Raw genomic sequence first — 27223 nt, forward strand, 5'->3', positions numbered from 1 at the left:
AAAGGAATGCAATCGGGTCATTTATAGAGATGTGGATGGACCTAGAGACTGTCATACAGAGTGAAGTAAGTCAGAAAGAGAAAAACAAATACTGTATATTAATGTATATACGTGGAATCTAGAAAAATGGTACAGATGAACCAGTTTGCAAGGCAGAAATAGAGACACAGATGTAGAGAACAAACATATGGACACGAAGACCAAGGCGGGAAAGCGCGGTGCGGGGGAGCGGGGGATGAATTGGGAGATTGGGATTGACATATATACACTAATATGTATAAAATGGATAACTAATAAGAACCTGCTGTATAAAAAAATAAATAAAATTCAAGGAAAAACAAAACAAAACAAAAAAAAACCCAAAGAACTGTGAGCAATAATGAATTGCTGTAGTTTGAAACCACTAAAGTCAGGGATGGTTTGTTGCACAACAGATAACTTGAACGACCTCTGTCCTGCTATATACAGGCCATACTGCTGTATCAATGTCCCCAGCCTACCGTTATCTGTAGACAGAAATGGGACTGGAGAACCGCAGTGTAGAACCCCTGAGTGCAAGGAGGTAGAGTGTGGAGCTCTGAACAGACAGGCCTCAGTTAGAATACTGGCTCTGCCACTTACAAGCTGTGACCTTGGGCCAGCAACTTAGCCCTCTCCTATGTATGAGTCCAATTATATGACACTTTTCTTTAAAAGGAACAGAATGAGATGGAGAAACTTTTCATCCCAAGTGGAACTAAGACAAGAAAGGAAAGAATTATTCAATTTTTTTCAGCTGTTCTGCCAGAAGCAGTCTATTTCTGACTTGGCCATTCTCGCAGAATATGATACAAAAATAGAAGAGTTGTGCCTGAATTACCCATTACAGAAACTAATGTCATATTTGAAGAAGATCTGAGAATTGGTTTGGGAATAATCTAACTTAAAGTCACTGTACTCTTGGAGTTACAGTAACATGTCATTTTGATTTCAAACCATGTAACACAAAACACTAAGGCAGATTTATAAGCTGTTTTTCATGCATTTTTGTGGGAGAGAATTACATTGGTACAAACTATCATCCAACAGGCAGCAATTTTGCTAAACTCTTGGGCATTGGTATTTATAATATTCTAGGACAGAGGGCTTACCTTTCAAATAATTTACCTCAGTCTGAAATAAATTCATGATAGGCTATGTTTTTTGCACATAGAACATGTTAAGGTGTAAAAGGGAATTACAGAAGGGAAAATCTGATCCTCAAAATTACATTAAAAATGAAAATTAAGATGTTTATTGACAAAAAAATATATGCAATAAGTATGTATGTACACAGCTAATTAAGCACCTTTCAGTCACTTATGAAGAATAAACAGCATAAAACAAATGTTACGTTTATGGACAAATGGGGTCCTCCCTGCAAAGAAAATGTTCTCTGTTAGTAACAGCATGGGCACATCTTACTTTTACTGATAGGTGTCTAAAATGTACCTCTGTCCTTGATGGAATGTCTTCAGTTTCTGCAATTTCAGAGCTAAAGGTGTATTCGGACTCATTGCTGCTGTGGGTGGAGTCCGTTCTCTTGTGTCCAGGCTTAGGCACATTCTGCAAGACAAATAAGCAGTTATAGTTAACACAACATAATTACATAATTGAACTAGGCATAGTTAAGACAGCATCCACCTTAACTCAGTTCTAATCCTCACTCACTGACTTAATGTTCTCATGCCCAAACGATCTGTTCCATGTTGTATTAACAAACTCTTACAAAAGGGTCACCTTCGGAGCTCCTCAAAGAATGAGAAAGATGCACCAGGAGGGCATGACAAGCACAGTCACAAAACCAAATACTCGAACAAAAATCATCTGTGATTACTGGCAGAGTCCGCTTTTTAAAGTTGTGAGTGGCTAGTCGCACTGGGTGAAGCATAGGTATGATGCCTCAGCATCTAAGGACTGTAACTGACTTCCATGTTGCAATCAAATAAAACCTACCAAAAAGTTCATAGGATATATTTAATGATAGCATAATCATTTTACTGCACCGTATTTGGGCATAAATGGTAAAAAGAAAAAAAAAAAAGTCAGGGGAGGGGGGTTTCCACTTAGGCGACTACAATTTCTGTTAGTTTTATGCCTGAAGCTGAATCTCTGGAGTCAGCAGTGGGAAGGATGAATGTGCAGAAGAGGCAAGGAAGCTGCTCGAAGAATCCTGGGAAGATCCTTGGGGTATTAATTCAGGGAGTCCAGGTGACACTTTTATGGCATGTGGTACCTATGAACTAGTGTTCAGAAAGCTTGTGGGGAACAGAAAAGCAATTGTAGTCCCTTCCTTTCTGTAGGAAAAGGGGTTAGAGAATGACTTGAAGGAAGAAGAGATAAAAAGGCTGGGTTTGGGCCCCTCACTCCTAGGGTGCCCCCAGCAGAAGACATGGAAATGTTCAGTGGCCTGGATTTTCTAGGGTTACAAATCCTGAGAGCTTCAGAAAGGCCTCCAAGAGCTTTGGGATCCGTCCAATTTCCTTTACTCCTTCCCAGGTGCAGGAAAAGAGCCAGAAGCCACAAAGGGCTTTCTGCCTCTTTCCTTCCAACATCCAGGCGTATAGAGAGCAGACCCATCTGTGCAACCACAAGGAAGCCAGCCCCCAGGGGCAGTTGAAAGCCCCTCAGCCCCGCCCAACCTGTATGTTCTATGTTCATTAGTGTAATTTTCTTCTTTTGTGTGTGTGATATCTTTGTCTGGTTTTGGTATCAGTGTGATGCTGGCCTCACAGAATGAGTTGGGAAACTGCCCCCTCTTCAATTTTTTGGAATAGTTTGAGAAGCATAGGTGTTAACTCTTCTTTAAATGTTTTTTGTTGGGAGTTTTTGACTGCTGATTCAATTTCATTTCTGATATTTGATCTGTTCATATTTTCTATTTCTTCCTGATTCAGTATTGGGATATTGTATGTTTCCAGGAATTTGTCCATTTCTTCGAGGTTGTTCATTTTATTGCCATGTAATTGTTTGTAGTAATCTCTTATGATACTATGTATTTCTGTGGTGTTGCCTGTAACCGCTCCTCTTTCATTTCTGATTTTATTTATTTGGGTTCTCTCTTTTTGTCTTGATGAGTGTGGCTAAAAGTTTATCAATTTTTCTTATTTTTTTCAAAAGACCAGCTCTTAGTTTTGTTCATCTTTTAAACTGATTTTTAGTCTCTTTCATTTCCACTCTGATCTTTTTTTTCTCCTTCTACTCATGTTGAGCTTTGTTTGTACTTTTTCTAGTTCCTTTAGGTGTAAGGTTAGATTGTTTATTTGAGATTTTTCTTGTTACCTGAGGTAGCATGTATCGCCATTAAACTTGCCTCCTAGAACTGTTTTTGCTGCAGTCCATAGATTTTAATCATTTTGTTTCCACTTTCATTTGTCTCTGGCTATTTTAAAAATTTCTTCTTTGGTTTCTTCAGTGACCTATTTGCTGTTTAGTAGTGGTTTGCTTAGCCTCCATGTGTTTGCTTTTTCAAGTTTTTTTTCTTGTAGTTGATTTCTAGTCTCACGGCATTGTGGTGGAAAAAGATGCTTGATATGATTTCAGTCTTCTGGATGATCTGTCCTTTGATATAAGTGGGGTGTTAAAGTCCCCTACTATTATTGTGTCACTGTCAATCTCTTCCTTTATGTTTGTTAATATCTGCTGTATGTATTCAGGTGCTCCTATGTTGGGTGAACATATGTTTACAACTGTTATATTTTCTTGTTGGATTGATCCCTTTGTCATTATGTAATGTCCTTTTTTGTCTCTTGTTATAGTGTTTGTCTTAAAGTCTATTTTGTCTGACTATTGCTACCCCAGCTGTGTTTCCATTTCCATGGAATACATTTTTCCATCCCCTCACTCTCAGTCTGTGTGTCTTTAGAACTGAAGTCTCTCACAGGTGTGTGTGTGTGTGTGTGTGTGTGTGTGTGTGTGTGTGTGTGTGTATTTGTCTTGTTTCTATTATCCATTCTGCCACTCTATGTCTTTTGATTAGAGCACTTAGTCCATTTACATTGAAAGTAATTATTGATAGGTATGTACTTACTGCCATTTTGTTAGTTGTTTTCTGGTTGTTGTAGTTCTTTTTTGTTCCTTTCTTCTTTTGCTTTCTTCCCTTGTGATTTGATGACTTTCTTTAGTGTTATATTTGGATTACTTTCTTTTTGTGTGTGTGTGTGTGTATCTATAATATGTTTGTGGTTACAATGAAGTTCATAAAAACAACAATAAATGAGGTTCAATCACATATATATACATATACATACATATACAAATATATTTAATTATTTAAATATGATGATCTCAAGTTCAAACGCATTTTAACAACCATGCATTCTCAGTCCCCTCCCCACGACTAGTGTTTTTGTCATCATATTTTACATCTTTTTGTTTTGTGTATCCCTTAACTACACACTGTGGATATAGGTTATTTTACTACTTTTTTGTCTTTCAGCCTTCCTACTAGATTTATATGTGATTGATCTACTACCGAAACTGTATGTTTACCTTTATCAGTGAGAGTTTCCCTTTCTAGTTGTGGCCTTTTCTCTCCTGCCTAGAGAAGTCCTTTTAACATTTCTTGTTAAAAGGTTTAGTGGTCCTGAATTCTTTAGCTTTTGCTTGTTTTATCTTTTTATCTTCCCTTCACATTGGAATGATAGCTTTGCTGGGTAGAGTATTCTTGGTTGTAGGTTTTTTCCTTTTATCACTTTGAATATATCATGCCACTCCCTTCTGTTCTGCAAAGTTTCTGCTGAAAAGTCAGCTTACGGTCTCAAGGAAATTCTTTCTATGTAATTAGTTGCTTTTCTCTTGCTGCTTTTAAGATTCTCTCTTTATCTTTAATTTTTACCATTTAAATTATAATGTGTCTTGGTGTTGACCTCTTTGGGTTGACCTTGTTTGGGACTCTCTGTGCTTCCTGAATCTGGATGTCTGTTTTCTTTCCCAGGTTAGCGAAGTTTTCAGCTATTATTTCTTCAAATAACTTCTCTGCCCCTTTCTCTCTCTTCCCCTTCTGGGACCCCTATGAGAATGTTATTATGCTTGATGTTGTCCCAGAGGCCCCTCTCAAACTATCCTCATTTTTTAAAATTCTTTTTTCTCTTAGTTGTTCTGAATTGTTGATTTCTACTACTCTGTCTTGCCGTTCACCAATCCATTCCTCTGTATCATCTAACCTACTGTTGATTCCTTCTAGTGTATTTTTAAATTTCAGTTATTGTATTCCTTAATTCTGTTTGGTTCTTCTTTATATTTTCTCTTTGTTAAACTTATCACCATGTTCATTCGTTCTTTTCCCGAGTGCACTGAACACCTTTATGATCATTACCTTGAACTCTTTATTGGGTAGATTGCTTATCGCCACTTCGTTTAGTTCTTCTTCTGGGGTTTTGTCTTGTTCCTTTGTTTGGAATATATTCCTCTACCTACTCGTGTTGCTTACTGTTTGTGTTTATTTCTGTGCATTAGGTAGGTTGTTTAGGATTCCCAGTCTTGGAGACGTGGCCTTATAAAGGAGACATCCTATGGGCCCCAGCAGCCCATCCTTTTAGTCACAAGATCTATATGCTCTGTGGGTGCCCCTATGTGGGCTGCATGGGCCCTTCTGCTGTGGTGGGGATCACTGCTTGGATGCACTGGTACATTGGGATGGCCCTCGGCCTGCTTGGCTTCCAGGTCCTATCTAGTGCAAAAACTGCCAGTCGGCTGGTGGTGGCTTTGGGTGCTGGTGTGGCAGAGGCTGCATAGCCTGGGGGGTGTCTCAAGGCTGGTCTCAGGTTACTGATGGATGGGTCAGTGACCAGGGTGGCTGGATGGGGGGCTCATGGGGCTGGTGCCAGCTCACTTGTGAGCAGGTAAACCTCTGGCCCTAATAGGCTAGAGGGAGGACTCCAAAATGAAACTTGTCTGCAGCAGTGTCCTCATGGTTGGAGCTCCCCAAAATGCCTGCAGCCAATGTCTATGTCCCCAGGGTGAGCTCCAGTGGCCTCATGCCCTCTGGAAGGCTCTCCAAGGTTAGCAAGTGGATCTGAACCAGGCTCCTTTCAAATTATTGCTTCTGCACTGGGTCTTGGACATGTGAGATTTTGTATATGCCCTTTAAGAGTGGAGTCTCTGTTTCCCACAGCCCTGTGGCTCTCTTGTACACAAGCCCCACTGCCTTCAAGTCCAGATGCCTGGGGACTTGTCTTCCTGGTGCAGGAACCCCAGGCTGGGGAGCCCGATGTGGGGCTCAGACCCCTTGTGCCTTGGGGAGAACCTCTGCAATTGTGTTTATCTTCCTGTTTGTGGGTCATTTACATGGGGTATGGGTCTTGACTATACGAGTCTCCACACCTCCTACCCATCTTGTTGAGGTTCCCTTTTATATCTTTAGTTTCATAAAATAGTTTCTGCTAGTCTTCAGGTCATTCTTATATACAGCTGCTCTGTAAATAGTTATAATCTTGGCGTGCCTGTGGGAGGAGGTGAGCTCAGGGTCTTCCTACTCTGCCGTCTTGGCCACTCCCCTCCAAATTACCTTGTGTTTTATAACAGATATTTCAGAGCATTTCTGGCCATCTGTGCCATTAGGTTACGTTTAAGGCCGATAGCTGTAGGAACAAGATTGCTAGGGAACTCTTTGTTTCCTGATAGCAGGATAAGTAGAACAGGGAGGGTGCGCAGAACTATTAAAAGTTCAAAATGTACTTTGGCAGATGCAGAAGAGTCCTTGAAATAGATAAGACAATTTATTACAAATAGAGGCCGAATTTTCTTTTTCTAGGACTATGTCTTTGAAACTACAAAAACTATATAATACTTGATTATATAAATATTTGCTTTATAAGCAAATTTTATTTTAAGTCATTCAACACATAAAACAAAGTCCACCTACACTGACTTTATACTGTCTTATAATCCAGTCTTCAAAGTGTTTGACTTTACAAAATATTTATGAAAAAAGTGATATGATTTCTGGGATGTGCTTTAAAACAATCCAATCCACTGGATGGAGTGGGATGGAGGGTAGAATGGGGGATAGAAACGTGTTGACCATTTTGGATTGAGTGATGGGTACATGGAGTACAGGGGGGTTCATTCTACTTTTCTATCTAGTTTTGCATATGTTTCAATTTTTTTTTTTTTTTTTGGCGGTACATGGCCCTCTCACTGTTGTGGCCTCTCCTGTTGCGGAGCACAGGCTCAGCGGCCATGGCTCACGGGCCCAGCTGCTCCGTGGCATGTGGGATCTTCCCGGACCGGGGCACGAACCTGTGTCCCCTGCATCGGCAGGCGGACTCTCAACCACTGCACCACCAGGGAAGCCCTCAAATTTTTATATATAAAAAAAATCAAAAGTATTTGACTCACAATCATCAAAGTCATCTCTTCCTTGAGGTCATCATATCGTTCTTCCAAGCGACTGAACTCATTCAGAAGGTTCTGATATCTCAGCCTTTCATCATTAAGATCGAGTTCCAGTTGTTTTGTTTCTTCTATTAACTTCTTTTCCATCATCTCTGAAAGAAAGGAGAGGGAAAAGCATACCAAAGATGGCTCCACAGAATGCAAGAATACAAAGATGGACACTGACTTCCAGTTTCTTTGGGAGGGGTTCTACTTTTAGCACCACTATGATCTATGAAGAGTATCTTAGTGGAGGTAGGGAAAGAGAAAATACCATGACCAAAGAATAATTTATTAATAACAACAACCGTCATCTATTGCATTGTTCCATGAACAGAACTAGTTCATTCATTGGTTACAGCACATCCTTCATAAACTTCCACTAGCCATCATCTAGTAGCTAGAGTATACATTTTTTTATTATTCTATTTCAGGCTATTCATAAAATTCTTTTGTCCCAAAAGTCAGAGACATTCCTCAAGCCTCTGGGGGAACGGCGACTTCTCAGCGGACCCAGGGGTACTGCTCTACAGAGTGTCTCCACTCATCTCAGTCCCCAGGTTCTGTCTTACAATTTCCCAATGCTGTGAGCTCCCTTGTTGTCCTATTACTCCCTCAATTCTAATCAGGTAAGATCCCCACACCTGGTCCTCTGTTGTTACCACTCCTATGTGCTGCTGGGGGACCTGACCTTTCCATTTACTCACCTCACTCTACTCTCTCTGTTGCCAGGAGCTGGCACTTAGATAGGACATCATCTGGAGGTCGGAGATTAGCCCTTGATTGCAAATCAAGCGCAGTAAAAAAGCCTTAAATCTCAGCTGCATGTTTTATCTCAATGAGCTGACCCAGTCACATTTATAAACATTAAGCTTCCTACCATTATGGCCCACTTTACCCTCATATTTTGTGGCTATATCTTAATCTGCCCTGCCTGCTTCTATTGCATCACCATTTCTTTCTCTGTCAGCTCCATGAGGGCAAGGGCTGCCAAATGTCTTGTTACAACTGCCTCCCTGGTGTCCAATACAGTGTTTCCCTACCCTAGGGCTTTAATAATTTGTAAATAAATGAATGAAAGAACTTCTTCTCTCTATAACGTTCTGTAAGTTGCTTTTTATTCTCACAAGTTTGTGGAAGCTGCCCAAGGCTATCAACAAATTTTCCTTAGGCAAATCCACTGTTATTGTCTTTGTTCTTATCTTTCAGTATCAAATAACATTTTCTATTTTCCTTCAAGAATTCTCATCATTCTGGATTTTTCCACTGCATTCTGCATCCTAGCCTCCTTTTTTCCATGTTTTCAATGACTTTTCTCCTTCCCTCTTAATTTTCTTTTCTGGCTCCTTTTCTTCACCTTATCCCTTATTTATGGTTATCCTATAAGGCTTAATTCCAGATTTTCTTCTCTTTTCTATATAGTATTCCCTTTAATGGGGAGGAATGGGGCAGTATGGGGAAAACCACAGAAGGCTCTCTCTTTCATCTCAATTTGCTTTCACATCATCTCTATCTGGAGGCCCCAGCTGACATCCAAATTTTAATACTCAAACAACTGACCTCGTTAATTTGCCTCATAAACAGAGATTGTTCCCCTCAATTTCCTCATTACTAATAACACATTATTGTTTTGATAACTCATCTCAAAACTTTAGAAAATTTTCAGAAACTTTAGAAAATTTTTACTCCTTTTTTGAATACCACATCAAAAATGATGATATATGATATACGATTCTTTTCATATAATATATTTTCACTCTAATCAAATCTCTTCCTTTCTATTTCTATCACCAATTATTGTAGTTTAGATATATATTTTCTTAGCTCATGTTTATGTACATGTGGATTCCTTGTAAATTATCACCATTTTAATTTATCTTACAAACAGCAAATGAAATAAATGTCCATATCTAGTGTCTTTTTTTCTTAAGGTGGCAAAAAGTGGTTGATCTTAGGAAAATAATATCCATTGGTTTAGCAAAATAAATAATATATACAGATGCATATACTCATATACATATACATATTAGCTCAAGAATTGGTCCTAAAACAACAGGACTCCTATAAGCCATAAATCATACATATAGAACAATTTTTTTAAAAGTCACATGATACTGACTAATACGAATTGATATTTGTACATAGGGAGACCAGATTTACAAGTTCACCAACTAATTCAACCAAATATTTAGAGTGCCTGCCTCCAGAACTCTGCAAATTTACTGATGACAGTCTAAGCAAAGTTGTAACTTATAAACCTTTGGTCTGAGGTTGGTTGGAGTGCAGTAGGCTGGGCCCACATGAGGCTTACCTGTCATCTCCTTAGCCTGCTCCACGATAAGGTGATTGAGGGCCTCTTTTTCCTGCTTCAGCAGAGTATTTTCTTCCTTCAGATTTGATACCAACTATAAAATGAAACAATAAACTGAGATGGCTGCCACAGACAGAGGCAGCCGGATACTGAATACAAAGACCATACATACAGCAGTCACCGGCAGGCACTCCTTACTTCCACATCTCACTGCCTCACTTCTTTGCCGAGTTATATCTGGTCATCCTTCAAACTTGTTTCTAGCATTACCCTCCAGAAAGCTTTCCCAGAAACTCCCTGCAATTATATGTCTCTCCTTTGGGGTACTACAGGACCCTGAATATGCCTCTTTATAGCCCTTATAAATGATTTACTTTTACTTCCCTGATTGACTAGAAATTCCTGGAGGACAAAAATGACTTGCTGTTATTGTTTTACTTTGTACCTTGAGCATTTAGCAATTGCCTGGCACCTAGTAAGCATTTGCGCTTGAAGCAATGATAATGCCTTTTCACACCAACAACCTAATGCAACGTTTATGTGTACCCATGATTCAAGCAGAGAGATTACAGAGGTTAAGAAAAATATGAAAGTCATTTTGGTTTTGGAAATTCACTGAAGACCTTCCAAAGCTCCCTGCTCTCTGTCTTGAGAAAGAGAATTTCATTTTCATCTCCTTTCAAGAGTTTTGCAAGGCTGTAAACTTTTATTCCACATTTAAGCATTGACCTTACAACACTGTGAATACACTTAATGCCACAGAACTGTACACTTAAAACGATTAAAATGGTAAATTTTATGTTACATATAAGTATATTTTATCACAATAAAAAAATATTGACCTTTAACTTTCTATTTCCTGGTTGGATAAGGATTCTCAGGAAGCAAAAATCAAAACCAAAGGAAACTTTGCTAAGTTCATAATTTATACAGTTCACCTTTGGAATAGAATGTGTGCTTGTTATAAGTGAAATCTGAATTCCTTTCTCTAAGCATAAGTTCAAGGCACTCTTAAAGCAACAGCTTTACTAATAAAGAGAAAGTTTAGGAGTTCAGAGACAGAGAAAGCGGGCTCTCTGACTAAGGATCCCTGAAGAACAGGGAACTGAGATTACAGCACTGTGCCACTGCACAAGTCAGGCCAGAAGGTGTTCCTTCTGATGGTCCAGTGTCTTCCCTCTGTGCCGATAAGGTCTTAACGTCTGCTCTCAGTAGAAAGGTTGAGTTCTCTATGTGCTCTTGAGAGAGGCTGCTCTTTGTCAGAGTATGCAACCAATCACCTGTGGTGCTTTTTCAAAATACATGTGCCTGGTCCACACTCCCAGGGCTTGGGCAGGTATCTTTTTAAAAAACTCTCCAGCATATTCTGAAATACACTCCTGGTTAAGAACCACAGTTCTGCTGGACCTTCTAGGCTCCTTGGTCAGGCTAACTGGCAATGTAGCTTTCCAGACCACAAAGCTAGCTCTCACAGGGAAATTTTTTCATTCTTCCTCATTATCACACTCCATCTAAAAGAATTAATGGTAGTGCCTACAGCTATCCTTGTGAAGGCAGCAGATAATAAAACGAAAGGAGAAATCTGAATATGTTCAGGTATACTATTCTATCAGACGAGAAAGGTATGAACTTGACTTTGAAAAGGAAACGAGAATACTCCTACCAAGCTTAATTCTCTATAGTTTCGGAGGAATTTGGAAAGCTTCCAGGGACTCAGGAAATGGGGAAAAAAAGAGAGAGAGAGCACAAGAAAGAGAGATCTTAAACCTCAACAGTATCCCATTGGATACATATTTGAATTCTGAGAGAACAAGCTTGCTATGTCAAAGTAACATATTAATAGCACTGCTGTTTCCAGATCAGAGCCCAGATCTGCTATAGATATAGAAGGGATTATTTTATCAGGACCCTGAATACCATGGAAGGATTGCAACTTTATTAGCTACACTATCCTACCTGAATTGTGTCTAAGCTCCTTCGAGGTTCTTACTGTATAAGCTGCTGTTAAGGTTCAGAAGTCAGTAAGGAAAAAGCATATTGGGATTCTTGCCATAGTTACAGCCATCAGTCAACTCTGTTTTCATTTAAAGATGGTAATACTAGTGGAATCTCTGAAAACCTATTACTTTTTTCCAGTAAGCCTTATGTTGAGGTATCTTTACTTTGTTTAACCAATACATCTCATTACTGCTTGAGAACCTTAGTGTTTTCTTATTTATTAAAGTTTTGATATAAGTTAATACAAATTTGTAGTGTGGAAGCACTGGTCAATCCGTAAGCATTTTCATTGTTGTTCTATCTGCATAGCAGCTCTTGGCTACGATCAGTGTGCAGACATTTGGATTTTTTCCTGTTGGACTTCTCAAAACAGTCTTAATGCAGGTTTCCATAAAGATCCCTACTATCAGCTACTGACAGTTCATTGTGATTTACTTCTTAATCACCTTTAACCTGCTGAAGAAAAAAGAGTCTACACTCCACACAGATCTATTCATTCAAAGAAAAAGGGTGTATAGTAGGTTCTCGGCCATCACTTCTCTTCTTATAACACTGCTTTGCCTCTGTTCTTAGGAGAGTAAAAGGTTTTACTAAAAGACCTATAGGTACTCATCCAGCATATGGAACAGCTGCTTGGGGGAAACACTAATAATGAACAGTAAACCATCTGAAATGTGTGTTTACCTTCGATTGAAACCAATATTGAGCCACAAGGGCCGGGTCAAGATGACAGCACAACTCCTTTGTGGAAGGAGTAGATGGGGATATGAACATTAGCTCCTACCTGCTCAGTTTCTTGTTTGTATCTATCAGCACACTCTTCAATGGATTTTTTCTCACACTGAGTTTGTTCCAGGTCTTTCCGGAGCTTGGCAATTTCTTCCTGCAGACTGAGGACACGTCCAGTAGCAATCTTAGCTTCTTCCTCACTTAGTTGAAGACGTTCTAAGTCACTTCGTAGTTTCTCGGTCTCAGAGTTGTATATTCCTTCCAGATTGGTCAGTTTCTCCATGAGGCATTTGTAGTCTTTGTTCTTTAAACACACACATAAGTGACAAAAAGTAAATATACACACCACAAATGTATTTAGTGAGAAAACCATGCCTATTCATCGTATTCATGCTATATCATCATAGTGCTGATATAGTATCTAACCAAAATTACTAATGACAATATTTAAAATAACACCATCAGCACCCTCTTAGTGATACAAAGAGAGAATGGGCACAAATATTTCTGTTTTACATGATGAGCAACATAGATGTGATTTTCTCATAGTCACAAGGTGAGTTCCCACAGTAAATTCTCTTTCTTGATTCTTAATCCAGGAGTAGGAAAATCTATACTTGCTTTTGAAAACAAATCAGTGTGCTACTGAAAGCCACGTACCGGCTAGTGATGCATAAGAATGATAAAATGGCCTCAAAAATCACAAGTTTCTCACAAATCCCTTTGTTTACCATCTGGAAACTCCTCTTCCCACTCAGAAAACCTTTCTGATGAATCCTATTTCATTCTCTTTTCTGTTTTTCTTTGTCATCCTTAGTATTTATGTATTACTAACTACCTTTATATCATTTGCATGTGCTAAAATATTACTTGGTAACTATCTCTAAGAAATCAAACTTTTATCTCTGCAAATAGACTGCAGATTTCTCAGAAGCATGGACATTTTCCTGCTTCTTTTGCCATCTCAACGCTAAACAACTCATCTGTAAAAGGAACAATACACTATACACAAATGAATGATGATGATGAAAGAGCTTTGTAAAATATAAAGTACAATATGACTCTCGGTCCTAACTGTTTGGAGTGCTAGTAAACCTGTCTGTGTTCTCGAAAATAATTTCCTGCCTTGGTCCTTGCAATTATCATCTTACCTATGAGCTTGTCACTATTTCCACATTCATTAATGCCATTATTATTTTACTTTTTTTGCGAAGACTGAAAGGTAAAGTCAAGAGGGGACAATGCTGAAGATGACCCCAGTGGATTTTGTTAGGCATGCTGCACTTTCAGGACTCCTGTTTAAAACACACCTGTTCGTCAACTTTGCGCTGCAGCTGCATGATCTTGTTCTCCATGCCAATGTGGAGCTTCTTATAGCGCTCCACGGAGCGGGCCTCGATCTTGAGCTTCTTCAGCTCGCGCTTGGCCATCATCCGCCGGAGGCAGCACTGAAGGTAGATGATGGCGTGCATACTCCTCTTGTAGTAGGTGCGAGCCAGCCAGCCCCGGACCCACTTCTGAATGATGACTGCTTTGTGCTCACGGAGTATCTGCAGAAGAGGGTAAGTGCAAGTAACGTCAGACCCTGGACTAGACTCAATATTCAACTCTATTAACCTATGGATGTCAGGCTGAGAACCCACACATTACTTAAAGGAAAAGACATAAAAGTTGAAGCAACAATGTATTATGTGGATTGTATTTATCACAAATGTATGGAAACACAAAATTATTTTAAAAGGTGATTGAAATGTAGTCTTTAAAATGCAATTTGAGGGCTTCCCTGGTGGCGCAGTGGATAAGAATCTGCCTGCCAATGCGGGGGACACAGGTTTGATCCCTGGTCTGGGAAGATCCCACATGCTGCAGAGCAACTAAGCCTGCGAGCCACAAATACTGAAGCGCGCACGCCTAGAGCCCGTGCTCTGCAAAGAGAGAAGCCACTGCAATGAGAAGTCCGCGGACCACAACAAAGAGTAGCCCCCACTCGCCGCAACTAGAGAAAGCCTGCATGCAGCAACGAAGACCCAACACAGCCAAAAATAAAGATAAATTTTTTAAAAACTCAACTCATTTTATAAAAAAAAGAGGAAATTTGAGAGTCATATATAAAAATATGTATTATATCCACATGTCATATGTATGATTACATGTATATGTATGATGATAAATGGAGTATACAGATAGAAGCTGTCTAAATAAAAGGTACCAGATTACTAAATAGAAAACTAGTCTACAAAGAAAGAAAAAATGCATTAGGTTTCTTATTGCTCTATGATTTCTATAAGCAACAGGTGATCCCTTAGAAAATAAGCAGAACTTGGTACCCTGTGAACTACGTGCTAGTAAAATAAGAGATTTACCCACTACCCTTACTGCTGATACCATGTCACTGTGCATTAGGTCTCTGCTTGAGGACATGGGGTATGGCCAGTAAGCAGGCTGTAGAAGACGACACTTGGGGTACTGCAAAGTTTATTACTGATTTATTGATTTTTTTCCCCAGCAACAAAAAAATGACACTCTTGTTTGCCATATTTGAGGAATACCATTCTAGTGAGGATTTCCCATTGCTATTATAAATGCAGCACAAATCCATTTATGGGATTCAAAGGTAGTAGGGAGAGAACTTTAAAAGGAAAGCTAAAAAGAAGATAAAGTGAAGTAAACAAATCTTAATTTTATATTGTATTTTCTTAAAAAAAAAGATATTGCCCTAAACTTATAAACAACTTATAACAATAAGATTGCCTTGCATTTCCCTGGTGGCACAGTGGCTAAGAATCCGCCTGCCAATGAGGGGGACTCGGGTTTGATTTCTGCTCTGGGAAGATCCCACACGCCACGGAGTATCTAAGCCTGTGTGCCACAACTACTGAGCCTGTGCTCTAGAGCCCTCAGGCCACAACTACTGAGCCCGCATGCCACAACTACTGAAGCCCGTGTGCCACAACTACTGAAGCCTGTGTGCCCTGAAGCCCACGCGCTGCAAGTACTGAGCCCGCGTCCCACAACTACTGCAGCCCACTTGCCTAGAGCCCGTGCACCACAACGAAGAGTAGCTCCCGCTCGCCGCAACTAGAGAAAGCCCTCAGGCAGCAATGAAGACCCAATGTAGCCAAAAAAATAATAATAATAAAAATAAAATTTAAAAAATAAGATTGCCTTATGAGATGAATTTCCTGTCACTAATGACCATCAAGCAGAGATTGTGTAAACAGTTTCCAGGAATGATGGGGAAGAAGTTCTTAAATTTTAAGAACGGTTGAACTAGCAAAACTTTGATGTCCTTTCAAGTCTACGATATTACAAAATAAGTCTTGTGTGATATAAATGTTTAAATGTATGCACTTGATTAAGTACTTATTAGTGATTATTATAAATGGATACAATGTATCTTTTATGAAACTTTTTAAATGTAAAAAATCTCTGAAACCATCTATTCAGATAGGTAGCAGTTTAGTAAGATCATTAAAAGAACAGTTCCTATTTTTAGGTTATGTAGCTGAGAAAAACCATGAAAAACATATGCCATCCTAGAGGATACAATTAAGAAATAAGTCGTTGTGTTTAAAGCCAACAAATACAAAATAAACATAGGTGTTTAGCAGACCTTCATAGTATCTTCAGCCAACTCAAGGCTGTCCCTTTGGGATGTTTTCCTAATGCTAAGGCAGCCTTCAGTTCCCACTAAGTGCAGTCACCATGCATCATGCCGCAGTGAGGCAGGGCATCCTGAGCTCTCACTCAACAACACAATCCCAAGGGAGCTACCTATCTTATCTGGATGACTAGTGACAAACTGGATAAGACTCAGTGATGGCAAATTGAAGGCTTTCAGACTTTAAAACTCAAGCAGCACACAGTGGCAAAGGTATTAATGCCAATATTCCTGTTCCATTTCCTTCTCCCCATGTAACTTCAGATACTGGTCCATTTCTCTAATTTCAGTCAAATGGAAACAGTATATAATTAGAGCTTCCATTCTCAATCTCATTTCCATCGGTGAGTCAGAGACATTAAATAACACTTGCTCTCGCTTTAAGACCCCCAAAGCTTGGGGGAAGCTTGGATTGGAATCACAGCTAGAAGGATCACTAAGGGGGTACTACTGGCCTACACACGAGTCTGTCTCTAACCTGCCTCCCCTACTATGTCCAGTCACACCGGGAGCTAAGCTAGCTAGAGACTGCTACTGCTAAACCAAAGGCCTCACACGCCAGTTCAGATGTTCCTGAGGAGAGTAGTGAGGAAAACAGGAGGGTAACTGGTTTGGTATATCTAAAAGGTCAAGTTTAATAAGGCTTTTCCCTCCCTTGAAAGCTCATGCTTGAAGAGAAAGAACATCTGACTATAAAGCAGGCGTGGGCAGAAAGACCTGGAGTAGCTAAGTCTTCAAATTTTCTTCAAAACACAGCTATTAAATATGCTCATTCAAGCCTCATTAGCGTTCCATTTCTCTTTGTTATATAAAATTAATTCAAAATAAGAAAATAAAATAAATACATGAATAGGGCCTAGGGCACGCCCACATAATCACTGCCTGTGATTAGAGAAATGTCCTTCACATCACTCTACTGACACTCCTAACAGTGATGCCCAGAGAGCTCCAAGATCCAGACTGTATTTTTGGCTTATTAGGGCTATATTCTAAAGAACAGACTCAAAACCTTGCCGAAATGAAAGAGGAAAAACTTTCATCGACTAGATCATATATTGTTAGAGGTGATGACTAAGACTAATCTGATGATCCACCATCTATAGCCATGATGATTATTGCTAGACATAAAGATTATTTGTCAAAAATTTCTAGAGCATCATACTCCAGTCAATACAATTTTGACCACATTGATGTTATATTTGATTTCATTTTTACCATGGTAAATTGTTCCAAGGTTGTTTCATTCTTAATCTGTTCATCTGCCATATATTGGGTCGGCCAAAAAGTTCGTTCGGGGCTTCCCTGGTGGCGCAGTGGTTGGGAGTCCGCCTGCCGATGTGGGGGACGCGGGTTTGTGCCCCAGTCTGGGAGGATCCCACATGCCGCGGAGCGGCTGGGCCCGTGGGCCATGGCCGCTGAGCCTGTGCATCCGGAGCCTGCGCTCCACAACGGGAGAGGCCACAGCAGTGAGAGGCCCACGTACCGCAAAAAAAAAAAAAAAAAAAAAAAAAATTCGTTTGGGTTTTCTGTAAGATGTTACAGAAAAACCCGAACGAACTTTTTGGCCTATCCAATATTTTTACCTATTCAAAGCTCACCATAGTCAGCTGAATAAAGGCCCCCAATACTAAGAATCTGTAAATATTACCTTATTTGGGAAAAGGGCCTTTGCAGATATGATTAAGATAAGGATCTCTAGATGGAGAGATTATCCTGGATTATCTGGGTGGGCCCTAAATCCATCACAAGTGTTCTCATAAGAGACAGACAAAAGAAGTGAAGTTAGACACAGAGAGAAGATGATGTGAAGATGGAATCAGAGACTGGAGTGATATGGCCACAATTATTAGGAATACTGGTGGCCACCAGCACTAGAAGAGGCAGGGAATGAGTTCTCCCCCATAGCTTCTGGAGGGAGAGCAGCCCTGCTGACACCTTAATTTCAGTTCTTCCCTCCAGAACTGTGAGAAAATAAACTTCTGTTGTTTTAAGCTACCAAGTTGGTGGTAATTTATGACAGCAGCCACAGGAAACTAATATACTCACTTTTTTTTCAAATTACAGACAGGGGAAGAAAAAAGTAAATTTTCTTTTTCAACATCATGTTAATAAATATATGTGGCTTATTTAATATTTAAAAATGTATTTCAATTGTTGGTTGTCTCCATATGACTCCTACATCCATAGGAGCCCCTGTGGCACTTTGTACAGACGTGGAATTTGATTAACGTTAATGGAATGAATAAACAAAGTTGAAAACAAGGCCTCACCTTGCGATACCTATTTCTGGCCAAGTAGCCTCGAAGGTAAGACTGAAGGAGGATCGTGGCAGTCCGCCAGATCTTGTACCTCCGGCGGATTACATACATGCGCCAGTACTTCTGAATGATGGTTGCTGCCTTGGTTCTGCGCAGGAACTTAGCATAACTGGCCAGAGAAAGAGTAGTGCGTAGTCAGTAATCAGAAAAACCCATGAATACATTTTGTAGAGGCTGAAAGCACCAGTATCTTTGGCAGAATAAGTAGCACCTCCATTGTATTATTCTAATAACATACACGTTAAATCAACATTTATATTTCTTATATTTGTATAGTTATTTGATGATCCCCCAAATATCTGTGCATCCATTATCTCATTTGAGCCTTACCTAACCCTGAAAAGTGGGATGTCCCATATTACTTGACTTTACAATACAGAAAGTGAAGGTCATAAAGGCTTATTCCTTCTAGGACTGTGCTCATTACCCCAGGCTATGTCCCCTTTACATAGCAGACGAGCTTACACAGTAATCCTGTACTTACTTATCACCCAGCCTTCTTAGCTCTATCCATTGCTAATGCACGATCTTTTTCCTTAATCTATCCATTTGGGCACAAGTTCTTTACCATTAATTCATGTCTTTTGATATCTCTAAATTAAAATTATCCTAATATGTAATCACACGTAAGTGTAACTAACTCTCTTCTATACCTTCTCAGCTAACTGCTCCCCCAAACTCCTCAACAGAGTCATTATTAACTAGTTATATTCATGACTGTTCTAATTTACAGATGATTTCTTCAAGCCCATATAAATGTATAAAAAATAAATACTGAGGACATGAGTAGGCAGTAATTTGTAATTATTTTTTTGAGGTTCAATCTGAATCATTCACAAAGGTGAGTGAAATTGTATTCTATTTAACTGTCTTATGAGTTAATCCCTTGGACCTAAGAAGAGGTAAGGTGCTGCCTTCTCAGGTAGGGTGACCACTCAAAACTGTCCTAGTTTGGACAATCAATCAGATGAGCCCGCCAGTCTTCGCTGCCCGTGAGCCAGAGTGGACATGCTGCCAGGAGACCTACCATCGGGCCTGGTGGCCTCGCACGTATCTCTGCACAGTGATGGCAGCCTTGCGCATGCGCAGGAACTTCTTCCGCAGCAGCCACCCTCGGATCGTCTTCTGGATCCGGATGCAGGCAGCCCTCAATTTGTCTGCCCTCAATTTTTCCAGATAGGCCACTTGACCGGCACGGAAAAAGATCTTTGTCTTCCCAAACTGGTATTTGTCCTTGTCCTATTTTTGGAAGAAACTGTATACTCAGAAGTAGAAATGATGACTAGATAAATGAATTTTAAAGAGAAAATATATGTCTAAAAGCAGAATCAGTAAAGGGATAAAACTATTAGCTAAAACTTGGGCTACATCACAATTAACTAATGGAGCCAGCTTTTTGATCCTATGCAAGTGGAGCAAATAGAAGGGACTTTAAGGAAAACTGCAGGGTAAGAGTTATTTTCCAGAATTATTCTACCTGGAATTATTATCTGAGGCCCAAAACTTGGTTGTGGGTTATAGGCAGCTACTATTTGCTTGTCTGTATTTTAAATATCTCAAGGAAATGGAGATGCTGACACTCCCTCTGACTGACCCAGGCTGTAAGAATTACATCGGGCTGTGTGTTCCATGAGAAAGCTGAAGGGACAAAAACACCAATATGAAGAAAAAGGCAGGAAGTAATGCACACAAAATAAAAACTAAAAGATAAAAAATCTTGCATATTCATGTTAAGAGCTAAGTTTCTCAACAGTTATCCCTTGGTTTTATCAACAGTAAATCTTCCTACAAATTTCAAAACTCCTTTTACAAAAATGTAATCATTTATGATGCTCATTGACTTCTGATTATAAACAAAGCTGAGCAGTAAACACAGATATATATGCATGCTAGTTTTGGTCTATTATATTCTGATCCAGCTTATCTAGAAGCATGCAAGTTATTAACCATCTTATATCAAAAGAAGAGTAGAATTTATTTATAATAATCAATACTGTGATCTGAAATTCTAAGTGAAAACAGAGAAAAATCACTTTTCACTGTAAGCAAATATTTCCTATCTTGTACATGAAAACAGAAAACCAGAAATCTCCACATATATCTAAAACTGTTTCAGTTTAAATCAATAAAGTTTGCAAAGGAGGCTAGCTGGAAGAGCTAGAAAGTGGTTCCCTCTCCCTGTCTCCTTCTCCCTGCCCCATTTCATCTCAGCTCTCTCTCCCTCGCCCCCAAGCCTACACTCCTTTACCTTGTGGCCCCAAGCGCAGGGGGGAGCAGTCTGGGGGAGGAGGCTTTCCCTACTTTCTGCTCTCCATTCCCTAGAAAGGACTTAGGCCAGATTCAAAATGTATCAGATTCTTTTACACATTACCAGGAAAGTGGCCTAAGTGCTTTCAAGAAAAATAAAGTTATTATCACCAAAGAAGAGATATTACATCTAGTTAATAGCTAATAATTATGACTAATTACTTCAAAGTGAGGTAATCCATCCAACCTAGTGTCAAATAAGTGAAAATATTCTTTAAACAGCATCTCATGAGTCTTAAATTCTCTACAACCTACATCAGTGGTTATCAAAATGTAGTCCTCAAACCAGCATCGGCATCACCTGGGAACTTGTTAGAAATGCACATTATTGGACACGTCCCAGACCTACCAGATCAGATGTTCTAGGGGTGGGGCCCAGCACTCTGAAGTTTAACAAGCCCTGAAGGTGACTCTGGTGCATTCTAAAGTCTGTGAACGCCTTAGCTTGGTATGCAAGTCTCTTCAAACACCAACCCACATTTCCTAACCAATTCCCTACTGTCCCATGCACCATTTTTTTTTACTGCAAAAGCAAAAACAAAAATCCGACTCTAACTGCTTTCTGAGAAAACTATGCTTTTCTGCTCCTTGCTCCCTATTAGGATAGTCTCCTTCCACTTTATACAATCTTACCCACTCTTCAGGGCCTGACTCAAAATACATGTCTTCCATGAAATAGTTCCTCCTTCCCACAGCAGATGTGGCTTTGTCTTCCGTTGATTTCTTGTCTCACTCACTCAGCATTTGACAGACACTAAGGTATATTATACTTATCTTTAAAATGCATTAATTTCCAAGACACACTATGTCACCTGAGGACAAGACTTATTTTTCTTAATCACACAGCATCTGGCCTGGTGTCTGTCATAAGTAATTTTCAATAAAAATTTAGTACTTGGGGGCTTCCCTGGTGGCGCAGTGGTTGAGAGTCCGCCTGCCGATGCAGGGGACACAGGTTTGTGTTCCGGTCTGGGAAGACCCCACATGCCGCGGAGCGGCTGGGCCCGTGAGCCATGGTCACTGAGCCCGCGCGTCCAGAGCCTGTGCTCCGCAACGGGAGAGGCCACAACAGTGAGAAGCCCGCGTACCGCAAAATAAATAAATAAATAAATAAATAAAAAGAATGTGTCTCAAGTCTGGGTCCAGGCCTCACCATCCTGTATCTTGATACTGGACCATCATCTTTACTAGTCCTTCCATCGTAAAGATAGGGAGCCTTGACCTCCAAGACAGTGTGCCTCTCCACCTTTCCACCCCTGAATAACCCGGATTAGTAGTATATGGATATTCCTAGGACATTCACAGGTTACAATCACAAGGCCTTTGGCAAACATCTGTTCCGATAAAGGTAAGTGAAAAATCTTTCTTACCTTTATCAGTTTCTCTAAAACATTCTTGCATGTTTGTTTTCTCTCACTTAGCACATCTTTTTGCTTCATTAGGACACGGTAGCGGCTGAAAAATTCTTGGTAAGTCCACCTATAAAAAGAAATTCATGTCAGCTTATTTAAAGAAGCAGGAACCTCCCCCTTTAGGATCCCTTATATTTGAAAAATGTCAAGCCCACCGAGAGGGGAAACCTGCTGCGCTGATTCGGATGGTTTCCAGGACACCGCACGCTCTCAGCTGCTGTACTGCCCTCTTCTCATCAAACCTATGTGTAAAAATGGAAATCATTAATACACAAAGAAGCGTGGCTCTAGCCACAAACTACTTTCCTCAGTCCAGAGACTGGATTCTTTTGTAAAGAGCCAAATGGATAAATTAGAAAAAAAAAATTCAAAAGTTGGAACAGTGATCAGAATGGAAAACTCCATGTAAGAGAGGGGAAGAGACCATTAGCAGTAAAAATACATACCACAAACTTATAAGAAATGCCATTAAACATATTAAAAAGCCCAAACTCCTCTGCACTGTGCCATGCTCATTACATGCATTGGCCTGACTAGCTGTTCTCATAACTCTTTAGTTCACCATGCAGAGCTCCCCTGGAATAAAGACTGGCCAGCCCTGGAGATTTCTCTAACAAGAAGAACAAATTAAATATGCCCCATTCAGGTATTTTTAAAAAATTATTGGTGTTCTAAAAGCTATTCAACTCAGTGTATACATACTAAGCATTAATAGTGTCCACGTCAGTGAAAAATATTTTATATTATATCTTGTGTGTATTTCACTCTAGATAAACGGCACCTTAATGTTAAATTGACACTAAAAGAAGAAGTAGCAAGGCCTGCTTCTTACGGGATGATGATTCCTCTTACTCCCCAGTTAAGCCCTGAGTGACCTATCCGAGGCTTCTGCTGCGCTATCTTCTCAAGTGTTTTATTGGTGATGGGAGATGCGGTTGGCTGACAGAAGGTAATGGCCTCTAGGGCTGTCCAGGAAAGTCACCCAGGGCGTGGCAGCTTCTTCCAGCTTCTCCAGCCCTCCAGAAAGGGCTTCTTGGCAATGAGAAGAATACAACAGTCTTTGAGAAGTGCCCTGCAGTCTAAGGCCGACTCTCCAAGGGCAAGGCTGGATGGGTGTAGGTAAAGGAGCACGCACACACTGCGGAGTGGGAGTTATTACAGCCTTTGGTAAGTGTGCCTAATCTCTGACCCACAAATTCCACTTCTAGAAATACATTATTCTAAGGAGATAATCAGGCAAATATATAAAAATGTTTGGCAAAAGATGTTTATCATAGCCATAGGAATAACCCAAATGGTCATCAATAGGGAATAATTTAAAAGAATGGTGTTATGTGTATATAATGGGATATGATGTAGCCATTAAAATGATGATGTGGATTTGTATTTACTAACACGGAAAACACTCATAAGTTGAAAGCAGATACAAAACAACAATTACAGCATGATCCCTTCCATTTTATTAATCTCTCTCTCTCTTTCTCTCTCTCTCTCTCTCTCTCTCTCTCTCACACACACACACACACACACACACACACACACATATATAGCAGGAAAGGAATGATCAAGAAGGATCTATGCCAGTTAATACTTTTTATCTCTCTGGGTATAATGAAATGCTCTTTCATTTATTTTTACACCACTTTATATTTCCTGAAAATTGTCTTTATAATGTGCACGCATTACTTTCAAAATTAGAGAAATATTTCCGTTTTGGAAAAAACTTCCTCTCGCAAATGGTATTTGACACAGGACAAGATGTTTGGTAAAAGTAGACATTCTCTGATAGTTTCAACAGTTGAAAAGTAGCAGGGATGATTGTGAGCCTTTGCCAAAGCAACCTTATCTCACCCAGCTCTGGTTTTAACTAACGTCCAAGTTAACCAAAAAGATCTTGAAATGAAGTAAATTACAAATAGAAAATAGTATTAGAAATGTGTGGTTGATCTCAACTTTTAAACTCATCAGAAGGCCAACTACTAATTTGTTCTCACATTTTTTTTTTTTTTGGCCACGTCGTGAGGCTTTGTGGGATCTTAGTTCCCTGATCCGACCAAGGATGGAACCCGGGTCCCTGGCAGTGGAAGTGTGGAGTCCTAACCACTGGACCACCAGGGAATTCCCTGTTTTCACGTTCTTAAAAGGGAACAAAAACGGAAAAAGTTCTATTAACTAGTTTTTTCCCTCTACAAGACATGAAGGTTTACCTAAGTATTTTTTCTCTGCTGCTGGTTTGGCAATCCTTATGAGATATGGATACTTTAAATTCAGCAGTTGAGAAATACTTACGTGAATGGGAACTTGAAGTCGTTAGGCTTAATACAGCGCACGTAGTGAGGGGTAGTGGCATTCAGGGTCTCCATAAGCAGGTGAAGGGAGTTTCGGAACTGCATGAAAAAGAGCAGAAAGGGGCATCAAGGTTTTGTCAAAGATGACATAAAACAACTGAAAATTTTCTTCAAATGACACTAGTGGAGATGACTTTGCCACCTGTGAACCTGACCAGCCCTCAACAGTGGAGCTGCTAGGGTTTTTGGTTCAAATTTGCTTAAACCCTACCATTTACATGCTCACTCTGCTAAACAGATATTCTCGCTCCTCCCACCACCACCACTGCCCCTGCCTCTTTAAAACAGACTTTATTTTCTTAGAGCAGTTTGAGGTTCACAGCAAAATCAAACAGAAGGTACAGAGATGTCCCCCATACCCCCTACCCTGGCACAGGCATGGCCTCCTCCATTATCTACATTCTCCACCACAGCAGTACATGTGTTACAGTTGATGAACCTACTTAGACACATCATTATCACACATCATTATCATCATTACATTAGAGTTCATTCTTCCACCCACCCTTTTAATATAGATTTCTGTAGCTTTCTGTTGTACACTTAAAACTTTGACTAAAAATATAAGCTTGCTTTAAAGATATTAAGGTCATTTAATCATGTACAGTAGGAATTTTGCTGTATGATACTGAAAAAAGTAGCAGATGACTTAAAAGAGTATAGGAAATGGGGGGGGGCAGAGGATGGAAGAGTACAGCCAGGGTGGGATTACCTTTAGGGACATGGGATCATACTGGGGGCTGTGGACCTGTGCCAGGCCCTGCTTCCTATCTGCTCAGGAAAACAAGCTGACTAGCACTCAGCCTCCTGCCCAAAGCCCCCAGCCCTAGTTCAGGCACTAAGCACGTGTGTCGTGTTTCCCAGTCCCCTGGTGCATAAAACATCAAAGAAAGCAGAAGGCACGGTTCCTGGGCTGAAGGAGCTGTACAAATCCAGAGAGGAAACAGCCAGAGAACAAAACAAAGGCAGCAGTGGTTTGTGAGGGAGGATATGTACTGGAAGAATTAAAATGTAGAGAAAATTATTTTGGGAAACGCTTAAGCAGAGTTACGGGTCTATGTTAGGAGGGGAGAAGTATGAGTGGACAGTGTTCTGTGTTCTCACAGTGAAAGCTCCAGCCTCTCCTCACCTGAGGACCCCACCTGGGAGGCTGACAAAGGAAGACCTGAGGCTCCAGCTGAGCCAGAGGGGAAGTAGCACTGCAGCAGCGGCTCCCTGAACTCACCTGGTGCCCCACCGTTTTCTTGTGCTCTTTGGCCGCCTGGCCTGGTCTGCCTTTGGTGGGCTTTGCAGGAGTGCGGGTAAGGAGCGTGCGCCCTGAAGAGGTGGCTGAGCTTGGACTGATGGCCTTCTCGTCATCTTGAAATAATTCTGGTAGCATCTTAAACTGAGTCAAAAACAGTAAAAGGAAATCACACTCTAAACCCAAACTCAATTGGAAATCTTCACAGAAACACTATGATGATTTGCAATCCATAGTGATTCCCTTCCTTAAGTAACCCCTTTCAGAGTCACATTCCAGAAATAATCAGTATCTGTGTTAGGAGCCAAAAATGTGAGAGGGAGGTGACATCAATGCTACAAAAATATAGATGGAAAAAATGCAGTAATTCTACAACCTTATTTGGGGGAAAACAAAATCAAAACTACTCCACTGAGACTTGAAATCTTAATCCACAGGAAATGGCCGCTCTAACCATTTTACTGGTTTTAAACGATAATTATTTTATGAGCAAGCTACTAATTGAAAGTCTTATTACATCAGTTCCACCAAATGTTTTATCATCATGCTTCATCTGTCTACCCAATAACTCAAATGGTGGGTACCAACTAAAAACTATCACTGAAAATCTCATCAGGAAGGGTGTCATGAACTAGTTCTACAATTTAATAAGATTTTAAAAAATCATGAATTAACAGTAATTTTTAGAAAGTAATGTGCATTATTGGGAAAAAAAAGTAAAAGGAAACCCTGCCCGTATCCTGTAAGCTTTGCATGACTGCATAATTCCTGCAATCAATTTTGTGTTCTACCAGGTTAAGGAAATGAAAGTCTATTAAAAGCTCTGGTCGTTAATAAATGGGTGGATAGTATAATTTAATGTGGTTGGAAGACATTTTAAGGAACAAAAGAGACTTCAAACTAATCGACAGTAACATTTTGATATATGTACATATCTTTACAATAGTGAAACAGTCCACATACATAAAATAAATCCTTCTTATAAGTCAAAGTGTAACTGCAATAGCCAATTATTTATCTAATAAACTCAGAATATCTCCAGAAGAAATAATTTTCTTAAGAGAGTTCTTTCATTTAAAAACAAAATTAATTTCATTTGGTATAATGTATCTATCAATTATAAGGGTAATTTAGGATATAATTCATGATGTATATAACAAATTCTTATATATGACATACCAATAATGGTTGCTTGCTGCACAAATGAATGTACCCCTTGCTTTACGGAATACATATAGCTTGGTTAGCTACAAAGCAGGGCAGGGGGTGGGGGTAGGGGAACGTTTTACCATTATCTTGTATCACAAAGGGGAAAAATAAGAGCTCCTAATAGATTTGATTTGAAAACTCAGCACAGAGTTAAGATGTAAGGCTATTCGATAATAGGCCAAGGACTCTAGGATTTATCTGACACACTTCTGTCATTTCCAAGTAAATTGCTAGCTCTACATTAGCGCTGCCTACCTAAACTTTGTTTTTCTCTCTTCTGTGTGAAATAGTT

The 27223-nt window shown here is 39.8% G+C and overlaps 1 protein-coding gene across 4 annotated transcripts in view; it reads right to left on the reverse strand.

Annotated features, from left to right (window-relative positions):
* Nucleotides 1–27223, reverse strand: part of MYO5A (myosin VA) — a 186681-nt gene that overhangs the window by 49253 nt on the left and 110205 nt on the right. For all 4 annotated transcript variants that reach the window (XM_027123050.1, XM_027123049.1, XM_027123048.1 and 1 more), the window contains exons 15-25: nucleotides 25705–25866; nucleotides 24421–24518; nucleotides 22287–22373; nucleotides 22090–22198; nucleotides 19440–19651; nucleotides 18365–18521; nucleotides 13744–13983; nucleotides 12489–12737; nucleotides 9707–9800; nucleotides 7360–7508; nucleotides 1471–1584 (exon numbers count right to left, since the gene is read on the reverse strand). In XM_027123050.1, coding sequence (XP_026978851.1) covers nucleotides 1471–1584; nucleotides 7360–7508; nucleotides 9707–9800; nucleotides 12489–12737; nucleotides 13744–13983; nucleotides 18365–18521; nucleotides 19440–19651; nucleotides 22090–22198; nucleotides 22287–22373; nucleotides 24421–24518; nucleotides 25705–25866 — 1671 coding nt within the window. The remainder of the gene's footprint in view (nucleotides 1–1470; nucleotides 1585–7359; nucleotides 7509–9706; nucleotides 9801–12488; nucleotides 12738–13743; nucleotides 13984–18364; nucleotides 18522–19439; nucleotides 19652–22089; nucleotides 22199–22286; nucleotides 22374–24420; nucleotides 24519–25704; nucleotides 25867–27223) is intronic.

The sequence above is a fragment of the Aethalodelphis obliquidens genome, unplaced genomic scaffold (genome assembly GCF_003676395.1).
Source record: "Aethalodelphis obliquidens isolate GAN/ISIS:26980383/991018 unplaced genomic scaffold, ASM367639v1 scaffold26, whole genome shotgun sequence".
NCBI lineage: Eukaryota > Metazoa > Chordata > Mammalia > Artiodactyla > Delphinidae > Aethalodelphis > Aethalodelphis obliquidens.